Source organism: Protopterus annectens, chromosome 13.part0 (genome assembly GCF_019279795.1).
Source record: "Protopterus annectens isolate FY-2018-M chromosome 13.part0, PAN1.0, whole genome shotgun sequence".
Lineage (NCBI taxonomy): Eukaryota > Metazoa > Chordata > Ceratodontiformes > Protopteridae > Protopterus > Protopterus annectens.
Window position 1 is genome coordinate 668909327 of NC_056747.1, and position 19284 is coordinate 668928610.

Consider the following 19284-nt stretch of genomic DNA (forward strand, 5'->3'; position numbering starts at 1 on the left):
GGGGGCTGGAGGCTGTGAGTCAGGGTGTAGGGACGTGGAAGCAAAGGCATCCAGAAAAGCAGGGATAACCAGAGTTACAGCTGAAGGGCTAGGGCTCTCCACCTGGAGGAGGTCATAGTATTTCTTTTGAACCTCAGACATTTGTGAGCTGTCCCATTCAAAGTGGTCTAATTTTTAGAAGGGTTTCCCCAAATTAAATAGCCTCCATAGGCGAGTCTGTCCCATTAGAATCTTCCTCAGGTGAAACGTAGTCTAACAGGGAAGGAATTTGTGAGGAGCAGGCTAAGGAATCACTTTCCTCATCAAAGAAAGAATCTTCCGCTGAAGTAGGTTGTTGTCTGACCCTTTTTTGAGGGGAGGCAGGTCAAGAGGGAGGAGGGAACCTGGAAGTTGGCCTCAGGGCCACGAAGGCCTTGAATAGTCCCTGGGCAAAATTTAACCACCATTTCTGAGGGGCTTGGGGAGGTGAGGAATGCTTGGTTTAATGCATTTTCTCAGCAGGAGTGTCCATCTGATGCAAAGTAGGGGGTCCGGACGTAGGCCTGCACTCAAGCACATCCAAGTCATCATCGTCCCTCACTAAGACCTGCATGATTCTCCTAGGGCCTTCCAAAAGAATGAGGCTTTGCTCCCCCCTAAACATCGGTTCCTGATGTCTATGAGGTCTCCCTGGACATGCTAGCATCTGGTTCTAAGGTGGTCTGTAAAACTGGCTCGGCCTACGGATTAGAAGCAGAGCGTGTCTCCAAGTTATCATGCGCCTTGGGAGAGACAAAGCTTTAGCTTTGCTCCTAGGCCTTTTGGCCTTCTGCTTAGTAGGCTCAGTTGTCAGGCTGTAGGAACACTCCATCGCATTTCCAAACACTGGTTTTCTAAGTATATTGCCAGGAATGAAAGTCTGCTACAAAGGGTCTTGGGGACAAACTTGCAGACAGAACAATTTTTATGGTCATGGTGGGGCCTAAGACAAAAAAGGCATTGAGGATGACTGTGTGGAATCTACCTTCCACAATCGCACTTCCCTTCTTGGACGACATTAACAAGCAAAAAAAACACAGCAGCAAAAGACACAAAAAGGTTCCCCAATGGGGAACTTATCTTTACCAGAAAACACAATTCTGGCAGCAGAGCGACATCCAGGACTGGTGAGCCGAATGGCGGCAAAGTTGTTATGAGGATGGCAGGCACATACGTCACTTTTATAGCCTACATCCGATAGCTGCCTATGTGAGACGTGCCACGTATCCTACAGTAGTAAAATACTTTGGTTTACTGGCTGACATCGGATTGCTTGGGCAGGAAACTCCCTCATGTAAAGAATACTGCAACAGATTAACAGAAGGACATCCTCCTGTTATGAAAGGCATCCATGCTGTCTGCAGTAGGTAGTTCTTTTCAGAGAAGATCTGCATAACACAGTGTTGAACATTGCTCCCAAAATGTCATCCCATGAGACGGGAACACATTAGATTTTTAATAACTACAAAAAAATGCTCATGCATATGACAGTGCATTCCAGTACTTTCATCAGCTCTTCCTGAGGAAACGGTCTGTATGAGGCAGTCACCTAAGTATGGCTAAGTGAGAATTCTCTACAGTCTGAGTAGAGCAAAGACAGCAGCTAAACATCTGACGAATACTGTAGGGGGGCAGTGGACAACCAAAAAGGCAAGCAGGTGAACTGAAAATACCTCACCCTTGCTATAAACCTGAAGAAAGAATAGTTGTGCAAAATCTTACTACAAGGATAGATGTCCTCTTCTCTGTTACAGTATTCTTTACGTGAGGGAGTTCTCCATTGTAGGCGATCCGGTGTTGGCCAGTATACAAGTCTTTCACTGTAGGGTGCATGGTACATCGCACACAGGCTGCTCTTGTACATTAGCCATAAAAGTGACGTACGCATGCACCTACCTCAGAAATGAATGCCCCAGGAGGAAAGCCAGCCTAAGAAAAGTAGAGTATGACCATCGAAGGAAAGAACCAAATCACCAGGGGTAAGAAGGGAGGGACTGGAATATTGCAACAGAGAAAGACATCTATCGTTATGGTAAGATTTTACACAACTATTAAATGGCCTTCTATTCATCTGTTGAAGTATTCTTTACATGAGGGAGAATACAAAAGATCAGGAGGAAAGGGAGGAGGAAGAAGCACTTGAGCTCTTCAGAAAGCCATGGAGTATGGCTCTGACCAAACCTGCCCTAGGCTTAGGAATGCCATCTAATTTATAATGTTTAGTGAAGGTATGCACAGAAGTCCATGTAGCCACTTCAAGAACAGAGCTAGTATCTACTTCAAGAACAGAGCTAGTATCTAATCCCTTGAAGGAAGCACCTGATAAAGCCACATCCCAAGTGGAAAGGGTCTTTACAAAAGAAGCAAGGGTCTTTCCATACTTCACATAACAGAACAAAATAGCCTTAGAAATCCATGTACAAATAACCTGTTTGGAAACAGGCAATCCCAGAGTCCTGGGATGATAGGAAATCAGACCAGTTTTTTGTCTCCTAACAGATTTGGTGTTGTCTAAGTAAAATCTAAGTCTCCCTAGCATATCCAAAGTGTGCAACATGTTCTCGCTAGAATTTTGTGGAGAAGGAAAGAAGGTAGGTAAATCAATAGATTGGTGGAGTGACCATTCACAGACTACCTTGGGCATAAAAGTAGGGTTGGTAAGAAATGACATCCTGTCTTTATGGAAAGCCAAAAAGGGAGGAGAAGCCATTATATCCTGGAACACAGACAAGTCTGGCTAAAGTTATAGCTAGGAGAAGTACAGTTTTCCAGGAGCAATGGTGCAGGGACACTGATGAAGCTGGTTCGAAAGGGGGAAGTCTCAGCTTATTCCTGGGAGGGCTAATGTGAGGCTGGTTCGAAAGGGGGAAGAGTCAGCTTATTCCTGGGAGGGCTTAATGTGAGGGATACCTTCTAGAAATAGTTTAGCCTCAAATCTGTTAGCTAGAGGGGGAAATAGAGGCAGACAGGCAGAGAAAACGCACTTATGGGCCTTCACAGAAGAGTAAGCCAAGCCAGCATTGAACAATTCATACAAACAAGATAGCACCAATGGGGCATCCACTGATGGTAGATCCTGGTTTCATTAGAGACACCAAAGTGAAATCTCTTCCACTTGGATTAGTAAGAATTTTCTGGTACAGGGTTTCTTGGCCTCCTGCAGGACCCTTAGCATGTCCTCAGAGAACAGGGAATTAAAACGCCATCACCCACAGAGTCAACTGGAGGGGCAGACAAGTGGAGAGCAGAGTTCCTCTGTCTTGTGAAAGAAGGTCCACACTGTGAGGTAACTTGTGGTAAATGCTCTTGGCTAAATGCATGAGAATGGAGAACCAATGCCATCTTGGCCAAAAGGGAGGCACCAAAAAGATTTCTGGTTTGTCCTGCTAAATTCTAAGCAGGTCTTTCAGAATGATCGTAAGGGGTGCAATGCATACAGAAACATCTCCTTCCAAGAGAACAAAAGAGGATCCACCTTCCAGACCAGAGGGTATGGAACTCTGGCACAAAATTGTGGAAGTTGTCTATTCATGGGGAAGGCAAACAGATCTACTTGAGGTATACCCCCACCAGTGGACAATGTCCAGAAACGCATCCCTTTGAAGCGGCCATTTGTGGGACTGTGTTAGATACCTGCTCAAGGTGTCTGCCATGCAATTTGGGTTGAATGGGGATTTACACTGCCTGAAGAGTCACTTGATACTGAACTGCCAGTTCCCACACCTGGAGTGCCAGCCTGACTTGGTTCCCCCTTACATGTTCACATACCAGAGGACAGTCATATTGTCTGCAAACAGCTTTAATGGTCCTGGGAGGAACAGAGGATGAAAAGTCTTAATGGCTAGCAACAGTGTCCTCATCTCCCTTACACTGATGTGTCCCCCCTTTGTTGAGAGGGGGACCATATCCCTCGAGCTTTCACGTTTGCGAAAGCTACCACACAGCCCACATCTGAATCATCTGTAATGAACAGGATGAAAGGGGAGTCCTGGGTTGAGAGACACTTGTTGAATCCACCACTGTAGTTTCCTCTTCAGACAAGGGATAAGAGGAATTGTAAAGGCCAATGGATGCGAATGCTGCATCCAAACAGAGTTTAGGAACCACTGGAGTTTTCTCATGTGAAGTTTTGCCAAAGGTCACATTGGAATAGTGGAGTAGAAACCTCTTCCTTTTTGGTCTTGAGGAACTAAATGAATAGTACCTTGTCTCCACGGGTCTAAGCAATACCTCTGGAAATGAGGGCGGCAGTTCCTTTGCTGGTTGAGGGGTGCCCCTGAAGACAAGCAAGAAATCCCATACCAGAAAGTATCCTTTCTGAATGAGAGAGAATGCCCAGAATTCTTGAATTATACTTTCCTAGACTGGTAGAGAGAGAGAGGTGCTGGGAAAGCGGAATGTGGGTGAGGCGGTTTGGGCAGTCAAAGGGAACCAGGATTGCCTAAAAAGGGCTGCTTTTGAGCTTGAGTTGAAGGAGTAACCCTGTGCTCCTGAGGTCTCCTACCATCCTTTTTTTTGTTTTAGGTGGAGGCGGGCGGGACTACCTATGTACAAAAGTAGTTTTTGATGGGTAATTTTGCTGACATGTAGGTACTGTGGAGACAAAGATATGCTTCAGCTCCTGCAATTCTTTCTTTTTTCCTGCAAAAATTTAAATAAAATTAGCAGATGCAGGGTCAAACAATACAGAGCTGTCCAAAGGGTCATCCAAATGCATAGATTTAATGTCCTCTGGTAATGGCTAGAGTCTTAAAGAGAATCTCCTTAAGACACAGCCAGAGATAGGTGCCCTGGCAGAAGCCTCTGCATCATCATAGCTGCATTTGATAGAGTGGTGGGCTACCTGTGAGGAGGCTTCATGCAAAGATGCATGCAGCCAAGGTTTTATTCTCTGAGTCAGGCAAATCAGAAATGTCCTAGCAGAGTTGAGGCATGAGCTCTAGGGCAAATTTGGTCGTGTGTGTTTGGCAATTAATGGCTCTAAATACCAATTGGGCTGTTAGCCCATTTGAAATGATCTCTCATTTTGACTAGGTTATCACCAAAACAAAGTTCGTCCATGGGTGAATCAGTTCCACTGAATCCTCCTCCAGGGAAGCGTAGTCTAGAGAAGAGGGGATCTGTGAGGAAAAGGCCAGAGAGCCCTCTTCTGAGTATGCTTCCTCATGTGAAGAAACCTCCCTAACCCTTTTATGTGGACAGGCTGTGCAGACTGGGACAGGGACTGAAACATCCGAAGGGGGGTAACAGGCATTGAAATGGGTGAATTGTTCCCAATCACTGTGAGGTCCCTTAGAAGGGAACAAGTACATGGTTTTCTGCTTCTTGTTTTGATGCAGGTCTGCCATATGTAACACAGGAGTCCCGGATGTAAGCCTACATTCAATAATGTCAGAGTGAAGTTCCTCCCTCTCCAGAATCTGAGGCATCTCCTTAGGGCCTTCAGTTATCACGAGCCTCGGCTCTCCCTGTACATCCGTGATGGATGTCTGCTCAGCCTCTGAAGGTGCCTGTGGTCAGATCCAAGGCAGCCTTAGCATCAGGCTTGGCCTGTGAACCAGAGCCAGGAACCATACACATCTGCCTCAGGAAAGACGTCCCGTAAGAGGCACAGCAGAAGCTTCAGGGCTTGGCTTTTTTGACTTCCGCTTAGTGACTGACTCTACCTCTTAGAGAATCCCTCCATCATGCTTTTAGATAGTAAATTTAAGTACTGGTTTTCCAAGTAAATGGCTAAGGAGGAGAGTCTTCTACTTAGGGTCTTGGGCACAAAGGCCAGGTAACTGGGACAAGATTTGTGGTCGCGGGTAGGTCCTAGGCATTACAAACACTGGAGAAGGCTATCTTTAGGTGGAATTTCTCTTTCACACTGGCAGTTGCCTTTTTTGGATGACACAAACCTTACCACAGCGCAGTAGTAAAAGAAACTTGATTTCCCCAACAGGGCACTTATAAAAATCACAAGAACAAGTAAATGGCTCAGCGAGCAGACTGACATTTGAAAGTGGCATGAGGACTGGCAGCAGAGAAGTTCTGAGCTATGTGTGCATACATCACTTTTACAGCTGATGTACGACAGCAGCCTGTGTGTGATGTAGTCACCTATGATGGAGAACTTCCTCTTCTAAAGAATGCTACAACAGATTAATAGGACATCTGTGTGTTCCTTGTAAATGTGGATATGAATGTAAACTTCTTTCCTGTCATCAGGTACTAGAAGGGAATGCTGCAGTAACAGAAGGGTCAACCATCTGTAACTTTCTTTCAGCAAGGAATGTGCTTAATATGGGCAAGTTCACTATATGGATTTGCCAGAGCAAGCCTTTCCTGGGTACCAGAAAAATGTCGGAACAGCACCCTATCCCACTGCTATGTCTCTACAGCTGCTCAGGGAGTTTGGCATTAGGACAAGATCAACTATGGCTAACATACTCTGTTTGCATTTGTAGTATTAACAAGAAAGGGAAGGGGAAACCTTGAATTTGATTTTGTATCCTGATGGAATCACTTCTCTTACACAGGCTGAACCATCTTCCCTTGAAAAAAGGCAGCATCTTCAATAAAATAGGGAAAAGGAAGAGGAGCTGTATAAGCAGAGTGTAAAATAAAAACCAGAAGGAACTCTTTTGGCTAAAAAGTTCTTCAGCGCACTGGCTTTCTCAAAGGCCTTCTTTTTAAACTGCTCTACATGGGACTGCTTCCTTTGAAAGGGACAGAGAATAATTGTTACAGCATGTAGAAACTGGAGCATGGAACAACTGTTTCAATGTTTGCACAGGCTTACCCTTTTCCTTCCAGCCTCTTCAACAAACCCCATGGTACAGGGGGATCTAAACATAACGTGTTTGTCCAAGGGAACAACTGAAGAGTGAAGCTTTCACATCATCTGTAAAAGGCATGTCCTTATGACACGCATATTAACACATCACTGTGCCCACAGCAGCTGCCCTTTCCTCTTTATAACATATCATATATTAATCCAGCCTCAACGAAACATCTATTGCGTGAACTTAAACATCTTTAGTATAATTACCCATATAAAAAAAAAAAAAAAATCAATAAGGCTTTCCATCTAAAAAAAAAAAAAAGTGAGTTTACTACAACCTAGTACTTGCAAGAATCATAAATAAACACACTCACAAACTGTTGCATGATCCAATTCTAATGTGCCTACTGCCACCTATGCTTACCCAACCAACACATACAATGCCTTCTGTTAAAGGAAGTCAATAATTTCTTACCTCATTCTGTAGGTTCCACACTCCATCTTTGTGAGTGAACTCCTCGTAGCTGGTGCGACACTTGGGTAAAATACGGCACTCAAAGCCACACATATTAAACAACAGATTAGGGTTGTCTTTACTGTACACAGACACAAAACTGTTCTCCCATTGTACTGTTGTGACAGAGCGAGGCAGACGGTTCTTTATGTCCCAAAACACAGCTCGTCCACTGCAAAAAACAAAAAAGCATTGATGGTAAAAAACAAGAAGCTTTCATATAACCTGAAAATTACATCCATGCAGTCTGTACACCCAAAAATGACATTCACTAGAAGGTGCTAACTCATAAGGGACAACAGAGTGCTAAATGTAAGTTTAAGAATAAGTAAACCACCAAATCTAGCACACGAGAGCCAAAATACCAGCATTAAACTGTGGGTCATGTCCAACTCCGCTTCCTTACACCATCTCTACTTAAAATATTACAGCTTTAAGGTTGCACTATCTTATGGAAAAGGGAATAACACCCTCCACCCATGACTATGTCACCTCAAAAGATGCAACACCCAAGTAGCTGGAAATTGCGTTTAGCATGCTGGACAGCTTACAGCCTACAAACACAACTTTTAACTCTAATAAAGCCATTTCATGTGGTAGATTTGATATTTTGAAGATCTGGTAACTTACTTTTGCAAAGTTTTGAGCAATTCAGATTCAATGACTTGTCAAGAATCCCTGAAATATGACTGAGGAGTCAGTGACTTCAGCTTCCAATCCCACACCATTTCTTTGTTGACCACTAACAATTAAGTTCAAGACCGCCTCTGCTGCTCATACGGTGTCTGTCAATTGTGAAATATGGCCTCCATTCAGCTTACAGAAATACAGCTATATCAGGAACTTAGCATAAATGTAGATGTTCAAATAAATTCACTGCTGCCAATACTGACTCTTGGGATTACAGGCATGCATGTGCCTAAGGCCAGCCCAAATATCCTCCTCCAATGTCAAGATGTCATGGTTTAAAGTGTAAATAGCATAAGCTCTCTTCAGCCCTTTCCTGTCCAGACTAAGTACATTTTGCTAGGTTCCACAGCATAACCTGCCCTGATCTGCCTATCCCTGTGCTAGGGGGCACGGTATATTACCATGAGAAGGACATAACTGAGGGTTGTGGAAGTTGAAAATGGTAACTATCCCAACCCTAGGGAAAGACTGGGCTGGAGGGAGGAAATTGGCACTGCAACAGTGAACCTATCTGGACATCTAGAGTTAAGGTAAGTTATTAAAACAAATGCACCATGTTATTTGCAGCTCATTAATGCAGCACTACCTCTTGGGATGACTCTCAGAGCTACAGCAAATTAGGTGGCTGGCTTGTTCAGAGGTGTATACTAGGCTAACGACCACTGGGGACTTTTAAGCTTAGCCGTGCAACCTAAACGTGATTCATAAATCTAATTTATATATGGGATGACTTACTGACTGCCTATGTCAGTAAGAGAGACAGGTGCTAGATCAGGAGTAAATTTCTGATTATCCATCCACTGGTCCAAGTTGCATTTAAACAGGGTTAGAGAGGAACACTGCTTCACATGGATGGGGAGCCTATTCCAAAGAATGGGCATTCTGAGAAACATCTCTCTCTCCAACATACCCTATTTTGTGGTGCAAGCAAAATTTAAGTTTTTTGATCTAATAGTTCTGATGCTGTTTACTTTGCAGATGTGCAAAAGAATCAATGCTGGTCTTAGGGATACCTTACATGCCAGGCAAAGATAACCTCTCAGAAGTCTGTATGACACCAAGTAAAGAGAAAGGCCTTGAGGCAATAAGCATAGGGACTGTGTTTACTCCCTGTATTCTTTTTGAAAGGAACCTTTATGGACGTTCCAGTGGCTGCATGTATCTGGTCAGGTACATGCCAAAGGGGACATTATACTCTATGATGGATCTAATGAGGGTATAGTACAGTGGTCCGATGACCTCTCCAGACCTAGATGGCATGCCCTTACTTACAAGTTCAGTAACATACAAGGATTTTCTTATAATCTTGGACACATGCTGGTCGAAGGCTAGGTTATTATCTACATGAGTTCCCAAATACCAGACTACTGAATCAGCTTTTAGGGTGTTTTATTGATGACGTACTTAGCCAGGGTGTCAAACTTCTCAAAAGGTAATATAATGCATTTTTTGGCACTGAGTTTTAAACCGTGGCTTTGGCATCAAACATTTGTCTGTGTAAAACCTACCTGAAGGGTATTCTCATCTTGGGGAGGATTCAATGACTGATCCCAGTTTGTAATCATCTGCAAACATGTGCAGCCAGAGGCCTGTGACTTTGGCTTCGTGTTCTAAGAAGTAGATGCCAAAGAGGAGCAGGCCCAGCAAGAAGCCCCAAGGGACTCTACTGGTGAGCGGCCTCTTTGTAAAGGTGGCCTCACTGATCCTAACCTCTTGGGTCCCCATCTGTAAGATAACTAGCTATCCAGTGCAAGTCCAGTTCCTTAAGTTTGGTGACAATGCCCGAGAGGAGTATTATACGCTTTAGCCAGATTTAAGTAGGCAATATGTACCATTTCCCTCCTCATCCATTGTCTAAGAAACCTTTTCAAAGAAATCCACCAGGTTTGGTAAGCATGACCTTCCTTTGACAAAGCCAGACTGGAATGGATCAAGTCTCTGGAGGTCTCCTATTTCCTTGTTGTTAATTTCCATGACAATTCTTTCCATGGCTTTGCAAATAAGACTAGTCAGACTAATGGGTCAGTACTTTCCAAGATCTGCTGATGATCCTCCCTTACGAAGGTGGAGAAAGTACAGTTGTGTACACTTACCATAAATGTAGATGTTCGAGTGTATTCACTGTTGCAGTCATTACATTTGGGATATCTGCTTGCAGTAGCCCTCAGTCGGCCTGATTACCAAAGTCTTGGGTCCTGCGTCGGTTGCTGTCCATTCTTCCGTGACGTCAGGTCGTCAGGGGTATAAAACATGCAGTCGACGCCATTACATCCGTTTTTCCTGCCCCAGATGTAAGGCGCCCCCCACAATGGGAAGCAATTAAATATATAAATATACAAGGATATACCTCCAACAAAAAAGCAAATACACCAAAAAGCTTTTAAGCATAGTAAAGGAAAGTAGAGGTATAGCCAAAAGAAGTTAGGGGGCTGGCGGGAGGGTAACAAGGACTGCAATAGTGAATACACTAAAACATCTACATTTATGGCAAGTGTACACTACTGTACTATGTTCTTAGTGTTTCACTGTTGCAGTCAGAGAAAATTGATAAATGATAATGATAATGCTTGGCGAAAGTATGTACAGAACTCCTGCTAGCAGCTTCTAGGATGTCCCTGGCAGGGACGCCTCTGAGAAAGGCTGTAGAGGTAGATGCAGCCCTGGTAGAGTGGGGTCTGATGCCCTGTGGGATAGGTTTTCCAAGATGCTTATAGCAGAAATGAATTCAATGGCCTATCCATTTAGAAATGGTTTGCTTTGAAATAGCCTTCCCCCTTTCCCTGCAGCAAATGCCACCAGCAGTTGTTCAGATTTCCTTTGAGGTTTAGTCCTGTCCAAGTAGAATCTAAGTTGTCTGTGCACATCCAAGGAGTGCAGTATCGTTCCCTTTTGTTCTGTGGATTAGGAAAAAAGATTGACAAATGAATTAACTGACTAAGAGCCACGCTGGATACCACCTTGGGCATGAAGGAGGGATTGGTTCTGAGGGACACCCTGTCTGCATTGAAAGATGATGAAAGGCTCCACTGCCATAAGGGCCTGTAATTCAGATACCCTTCTTGCTGAAGTGCATGCTAAAAGGAATGCTGTTTTCCAAGAAAGAAATTTTAAATCTGCAGTAGCAGCTGGCTCGAAAGGTGGAAGAGTGAGTTTTTCCAAGACAAAGTTAAGTCCCAAGCTGGAGTTGGAGCTCTCCACGGTGGCCTTACATTTTTGGCCCCTCTGAGGAACTGTTTGAGCAGTGGGTGAGAGAAGCGGGGAGGTTCTGTGTTATAATGAGCTGAAATGGCAGAGGCGTGAATTTTGATGGAGGAAAACGACAGGCCCTTGTGAAGCATCTCAGTTAATTTTTGTAAAATCAGAGGTAAACTGGGCGCTGCTGTGCTCATCCCTCGAGATTGGTTCCAGGTACAAAATCTTTTCCATTTCGCAGCATAAGATTTCCTAGTACTAGGTCTCCTTACCTCTAAAATGATATCCATCACTGGTTAACTGAGGGATGGTAAAGGAGGGATTTGGTAATTAGCCAGGTTGCTAGGCTCAGTGTTTGAAGCCGAGGGTGCAGAATCTGGTTCTCCTGCTAAGACAACAGGGAAGGTGTTCGAGGCAGGTGCCATGGGGCCAACCACTACACACACTGGGCAAGAGGGGGTGTACCAGTGTTGGCATGGCCAGTTTGGTGCAATCAAAATCGTCCTTGGCTTGTCCTGTTTGATCTTTAGTAGTACTCTGGAGAGCAGAGGCAGAGGAGGAAAGGTATAAACTGACAGTTATTTGCAGCTGAAGGACAGAGCATCAACTTTCCAAACTTGTTTGTGGGGAATCCTTGTGCAAAATTTGTCCAATTGATAGTTCTGGGGGAAGCAAACAGGTCTATATCTGGACTTCCCCATTTGCTTGTCAACATGTTGAAAATCCTTGGTTCCAGTTTCCACTCGTGTGGGTCCCTGAGGTTTCTGCTTAGTCTGTCTGCCAGTGTATTTAGTTTTCCTGGCAGGAACTGAGCTTGTAGATTCACTTGGTAGACCAAGGCTGTGTTCCACAATGCCATGGCTAGTCTGCAGAGGGGGTAAGAATGCGTACTCCCCCCTGCTTGTTTATGTACCATATAACAGTGGTGTTGTCCGTCTTCACCATTAGTTGTCCTGGAAGAATGTGATCCTTGAAGGCTGTCAGAGCATTCTGTACAGCTAACATTTCTTTTTGATTGATATGCAGGCGCATTTGACTTGGGTTCCATTTGCCCTGAGTGCACTTCCCTGCCAGGTGAGCCCCCCCCCCCATGCACAGTCTTATGCATCTGTTAGGGTTTGGGCGGCAGGGGGTAGCATGAATGGTAATCCCTTGTTTTTGTGGCAGGCCTCCTACCAACCAAAGAAACTCTAGACGTAGGAAAGGTATAATAGGAATCACTGCTGCTACATCCTGAGAGTGTTGACACCATAGGCTTTTTAGATACCATTGTAGTTTCCTCATATGCAGTCTTGCATATGGAATTAGAAGAATGCAGGTGGCCATGAACCCCAAGGCTTGCAAAATTTGCCTTGCAGATAGCAAGGTTTTTGTGGCCACTTGTTTGAAGTAGGTTGTCAAATGAATCTGTTTCTCTGGCGCAAGGAAAGCCATCTGGAAAGTTATATTCAAGCTTGCTCACAGGAATATTATTTGTTGATAGGGTACCAGTTATGATTTCTTTTCATTTATGGTGTACCCTAGACAAGTCAGCACCCTTTGTACTAAGGCCAGATGATTCAAAAGTATGTCCTGGCTTTCTGCCTGAATTAGACAATCGTCCAGGTATGGGTATATTTGAATATTTCTTTGTCTGCAAAATGCAATAACTGGGGCTAGGCACTTTGTGAATACCCTGGACGCAGTAGATAAGCCAAAGGGCAGTGCAGCAAACTGAAATCGTGTAGCCTGCTTTGAAGCGTAGGTATCTTCTACAAGATTCCCTGATAGGGATGTGCAGGTATGCTTCTTTTAAAACTAATGTCAACCAAGCATCCTTGCCTAGCATAGGAAGCAACTGGTGAAGAGTCAGCATCTTGAATTTTGGAATTACCAAAAAGGTGTTTAAAGTAAAAAGGTCCAAGATAGGATGCCATGAATGGTCTTTTCTGGGTACCAGGAAAAGTCTTGAATAGAAACCTTGTCCCTTTTCCTCTTCTTGTAGCAACTGAATAGCCCCCATGTTTGAGAGAGGAAGTACTTGCTTTTGGGCCTCCGCCCACTGATATGGGGGTAGATCTGGCCACCCGCTTGGTGTTGGTAAAGCGTGGGAGTGAAATCTGTATCCTTGGGACACTATATTTAAGACCCATTTGTCCTGGGTTATGAGTTTCAAGTTTTTGGCCCGCAGACCAATCTTTCCGCCTAAAGAAGCATTCAGTTGAGAAGTGCTTGGAAGTTTTAAAACCAAGTCATTGGGACAATTTTCCATAGGGGGGAGTCCTACTACTCCCAGATTTGGATGCAGAAGCCCCCGACTGCTTAGTCTTGTGCGTACCTTGTGACTGAAATTTGGGGTTTCTACAGTGCCTGGGTTTGGATTGAGAAGATCTGGAAGGGGCCGGAAAGGACCAATTCTTAGAGGGCCAATGCCTACTAAATCTTGGAGGCTGAACTTATAAAAAATCTTTCACAGTTTGCATAGGATTTAGCTTTCTCTTCCATCTTTTTAAGAATTTCCTCGGCTTTGTTGCCAAACAGGCGGTCCTGATTTAAAGGAGCATCCAACAGTTTAGCTTTAACATGATCAGGCAAAGATTGCTCCTTAAACCAAGCATGCCTTCTGAGTACAGACCTAGTGATAACAGCCTTACAAGAGGCCTCTAATGAATCAAATCCACATTGCAAAGTAAGTTTTCCAACCTGTTCAGCAGAACGCATTAAATCCTGTAATTCTTTATTATCACCACAGTCAGGAATCAATATAATTTTTTTGTTTAAGCAATCCAATAACATGTTGTTGATACTTCAACATATGAAAATGACAAGTTAAAGCCCTAATGGCCAAGGTTGCAGAAGTGTAAACCCTTCTTACCCCATCTATCCAGCGCCCTGTAGTCCCTATCAGAGGGGGTAGGATTTTTAGCAGTAGAAGACAATGCCCTTGGGTCCCTGTGAAATAGTCTCTGTATCCGCAATAGGATTTTTAAAAAGGAACTTCCGAGAATCAGGGACCCTGTAATATCTATCAGGTTTTCTGGGAGCAGGAGGCAAAGAATCAGGGGCCAAACTAGACTCTGAAAAGGCATCATCAACAATGTCTAGTACAGGAGGTATAGCTAAAGGCCTATGCTGAGGCAGAAGTAAGAAATCCTTAAACCTCTTTTTTGAATCAGAAAAATCCTGACTTTCCCAGTGAAAATGTTCCCTTAAAAGTGTGCAAGGTTTCACCAAAGGAAAAATCCTCTGAAAGGGAAGCAGAAAGAATAGAGTCCTCTGCATCAGAATCCTCATAAGTAGAGAAGGGTAAATCCAGATCATCGGAGGAATCAGAAAAATCTGAATCCCGGTCAGAAGATTCATAAACAAATTCAGTCCTAGGTCTCTTAGGAGGAGGTGGGTGGCTTGCCCTGATCAGAGTTACAAGATCTTCAACCATTCTTATAATTTGCTTTTTAGGCATAGAGGCCTGTGCATGCGGCCTGGGCGTCGGTTTCTTAGGTATGGTTCGAGGTTTAGGCCTTAAAAAAGGAGGAGGCATCGGTTTAATATGCAAGTCCATAGGCCTGAATACACCCTAAGAAGCCGGTGCCTGCACAGTGGCTCCGGACCCATCCAAGGTAGAGACATCCACAGGTTCCACAGCTGAAGCATCTCGTGACATACTGGACTCCGAATGGGTCTCAGAAGAGGCCTGTGAATCAGAATGAGCGGGTATCAGGTGCTGCGAAAGCGCCTGAGTACCGGCTAACTGGCGACCGGCTTAGGAGAAGCTTCATCTTCAGCTTTGGACCTTGGCAGCCTGTCTCTGTCTATCTTTGCCCTTTTTTGGAATTCCGGTAGTCGGATGACTAACCAACGACATTTCTGGATAATTAAACCGAGAAATGAAATATTTAGAAGCTAAAATATACAAACGGATAGTGCATTGATTAAATAAGGCACAAAACCGACAGCAAGGGACGTCGTGGTCAGGGCCTAGGCAAGGAATACAGTCTTCTTCTTTTGGCTTTTCCCGGTTAGGGGTCGCCACAGCGGATAAAATGTCTGCTCATGATTGGCAGTGGAGTTTTATGGTGTTGAGTTGCCAGCCCGGCACCCAACCTTCCATGGAAGGCACACACATGCACACACTCACACCTAGGGCCAATTTAGTGTGTCCAATCCACCTACTGCATGTCTTTGGGATGTGGGAGGAAACCGGAGCACCCGGAGGAAACCCACACGACCACAGGGAGGACATGCAGACTCCACACAGAAGGCACCCCGGCCAAGAATCGAACCGGAGAACCCTTTACTGAGAGGCGGCAACACTAACTGCTGCACCACCGTGGCTGCCCAGGCAAGGAATACAGTATGAATGAAAATATCTTTGTGAGGTATTTGCTTTCCATAAGAAATACAATTATTAACTTTTACTGACATCGGTAAGGAGCAAGAAAAAGTTTCCCCAATGGGGTACTTAGCTTTGGTTGAAGACTTTGGTTCTGAAACTCGAAAACGAAAATTTAAGGAGTCGGCCGACTGGTACTTGTGAACTGCTTCTGCGTCGGGCACCGCATGGCAAAAAAGACTGATGTAATGGCGTCGGCTGCATGTTTTATACCCCTGATGACCTGACATCACAAAGAAGGGACAGCAACCGATGCAGGACCCAAGACTTTGTTAATTAGGCCAACTGAGGGCTACTGCAAGCAGATAACCCAAATGTAATGACTGCAACAGTGAAACACGAAGGACATCTGTCACAGTACTCCATTCCCATGGCATAAAGACCATTTTAAGACCACAGTTAAACAGCGACTCCAGAGGTCCTGATAAGTCATAAAGTACAGTTTTGTACCTACCATAAATGTAGATGTCCGAACTGGATAGCATCTGCAGTCATAACAAGTGGGTTGTCCTGTCGTCAGGCAGCCCTGCAGTCGGCCGGATTCCAAAGTCCGGGTCCGGCTTCGGCTGATGTCGCACTCCACCCGACGTCATCTCTGTTGGTCTTCGGGTATAAAAGCATCAGCCGACGCCATTTTCCTCAGTGTTTCTTGCCCCAGATGTCAGTAGCCCTCTTGCAGGCTAAAATTTGGATAGATGCCAATGTTTCCAAATAGAGGTAAACACAACAATAAGCATATATGTACATATATACAAACAAATACACCATAAAAGACTCCCCCCCAACAGCTAGCTATTAGGAGGGTAAACACCCTAGGAGTACCACAGAGGGGAAGGAGGGGCCCTAATCCTGACTGCAGATGCTATCCAGTTCGGACATCTACATTTATGGTAGGTACAAAACTGTACTATGTCCTTCATGGATGCATCTGCAGTCATAACAAGTGGGTAGAATACCATAGCCAACTAGGGGAGGAGGATAAAAGTAGATTATGGTGTGTTTAGGATCCCTTGCAGTACAGCAGTGGCAAACCCTGCTCGGGATCTGGAATATAGAGGCAAATTATAATGCTTGGCAAATGTATGCACGGAGGTCCAAGTAGCCGCCTCAATAATGTCTTTGGTTGCCACTCCTCGTAAGAAGGCTGTGGTAGTGGCTGTTGCTCTTGTAGAATGAGGTCTTATGTTCTGTGGAATTGGTTTTCCATGGAAGGAGTAACAGTATCGTATGCAATTTCCTATCCATTTGGAGATTGTCTGTTTGGAAATAGCTTTTCCTTCCCTTCCTGTTGCATAGGCTACAAAAAGTTGGTCAGTCTTTCTGCTATTTTTTGTTCTGTCCAAGTAGTAGCGTAGTTGTCTATGTACATCCAAGATATGCAGTATTCTTTCCCCTCTGTTTTGTGGGTTGGGAAAGAAGGTAGGTAGGTGGATTGCCTGGTTCAAAGATACTCTGGATACCACCTTGGGCATAAATGTAGGATTAGTCCTCATGGACACTCTATCTTGGTGGAAGATTAGGAAGGGTTGCACTGCCATTAAGGCCTGTAGTTCTGAAACCCTCCTTACTGAAGTAATTGCCAGTAGGAAAGCAGTTTTCCATGACAGGTGTTGTAGGTCTGCTGTTGCTGCTGGTTCAAAGGGTGATAGTGTCAACTTTTCTAGCACAAAGTTTAAATCCCAAGCTGGTAATGGTGGTTTCCTTGGAGGTTTTACATTCTTGATTCCTCTGAGGAACTGCCTGAGCAAAGGGTGCGAAAAACAGGTGGATCAAAGCTGTATTCTGCTGAAATAGCTGATGCATGTATCTTGATGGAGGAGTAGGACAGGCCTGAATGAAGAAGTTCGGCCAGATGCTCCAGAATGTTAGGCATATCTATGTTTGACACATCTTTTCCTCTTCGGTACTCCAAATGACAAACCTTTTCCATTTTCCAGCATAGTTCCTTCTTGTTGAAGGTCTGCGTGCTTCAAGAATAATGTCTTTAACTCTTTGAGAAAGTTCTGGATTAGCTGCTGCTATGTGATGTTCCATGCAGTCAGTTGTAGCGTTTTAGGTTTGGATGTATGATGCTGTAGTTGTTCTGAGTTAACATCAAAGGCATCAGGGTATTGGCCACATATTGTTCGAGACATGCTCTTCAGTAGTGGGTACCAGTGTTGTCTTGGCCAGTTTGGGGCTATCAGGATTATCCTTGGACGTTCTTCCTTGATTTTTAGTAGTACCTTGTGTATCAAAGGAAGAGGTGGGAATGCATATGCTGTTAGGCCTTTCCAGTTGAAGGAGAGTGAGTCCACTTTCCATGCTAGTGGATGGAATGCCCTTGTGCAGAATTTTTTGAGCTGGTGATTGAGAGGTGATGCGAATAGGTCTATCTGTGGCATTCCCCATTTCTTTGAGATGGTCTTGAAGATGTCCGGTGTAGTTTCCATTCGTGGCATCCGAGTGGTTCTGCTTAATATGTCTGCTAGAGTATTGTCTTTCCCGGTACAAATATTGCCTGTAACTGAATGTTGTAGCTGAGTGCCAGGGTCCACAGCTCCAAGGTCATTCTGCATAGGGGTATGAATGAGTGCCTCCCTGTTTGTTGATGTACCACATGACTGTGGTGTTGTCTGTCCTTATCATCAACTGGCCCTCTTTGAGGAATGGTTTGAACTTTTGGATTGCCAGTTTTACTGCCAGCATTTCTTTTAGATTGATGTGCAGGTGAAGTTGATCCTGTGTCCACAATCCTTGCACGCATTTGTCCAGCATGTGGGCCCCCATCCTAGGTCTGAAGCGCCTGTTGTGATGGTCTGGCTTGGTTGACATCTGCGAAAGGGTAGGCCTGGGTTTGACTGGCATGCCTGAGCCCACCATAGGAACTCCTGTTTTAAGCATGGAATTAGTGGGATTTCTGTTTCTAGACTGTGTCTGTGTTGGGACCATAAATTCTTTAGGTACCACTGTAGTTTCCTCATATGTAGTCTGGCAAATGGGACCAAGATTATGCATGATGCCATGAAGCCCAAGGCCTGCAGAAATTTTCTTGCTGTTAACTTGTTCAGTTTTGTTAGTGCCAAGAAGTAAAGTGGAAGTTCTTTTGTTTTTCTGTAGTCAGGAATGCCATTTGTTGTACTGTGTCCAATTCCGCCCCAAGAATGTCCTTGTTTGGGATGGTATCAGCCTTGACTTTTGTAAATTGACTGTGTATCCCAGTCCTTGTAGCAAGTAAATGACCCTTTGTAAATCTGTTGTCAGCTTGCTTTTGTTGTCCCCTTGTAGCAGGCAGTCGTCCAGGTGTGGGTAAATTTGAATTCCCGGAAGTCTGCAATGGGAGATTACTGATGCCAGGCATTTTGTGAATACTCTGGGCAGTAGATAAGCCAAAGGGCAATGCTGAGAATTGATAGTGCTCTGATCCTGCAAGAAATCTGAGGTATCTTCTGCAGATTGGTCGAATGGGACGTGCAGGTATGCCTCCTTGAGATCTAGAGTTACCAGCCAAGACTCCTTGCCCAGCATGGGAAGAAGTTGCTGTAGGGTCAGCATTTTGAATTTTGGGGCAATGATGTATGTATTTAAGGTGGACAGATCGAGAATTGGTCTCCAACTTTTTTCCTTTCTTGGAACTAGGAATAGTCTGGAATAGAACCCTTTTCCTTGTTCTGCTGTTGGCACTCTTTCCACAGCTCTCATGTTGGCTAACTCCCTTATCTGGCGTAGAGCCTCTGTTTTTTGATTTGGAGG

General features: G+C 44.5%; 1 protein-coding gene across 1 annotated transcript in view; it reads right to left on the bottom strand.

Annotated features, from left to right (window-relative positions):
- PRPF8 (pre-mRNA processing factor 8) overlaps positions 1 to 19284 on the bottom strand; it is a 2252227-nt gene that overhangs the window by 1193878 nt on the left and 1039065 nt on the right. Inside the window, exon 21 of the mRNA XM_044054875.1 lies at positions 7260 to 7470. Coding sequence (XP_043910810.1) covers positions 7260 to 7470 — 211 coding nt within the window. The remainder of the gene's footprint in view (positions 1 to 7259; positions 7471 to 19284) is intronic.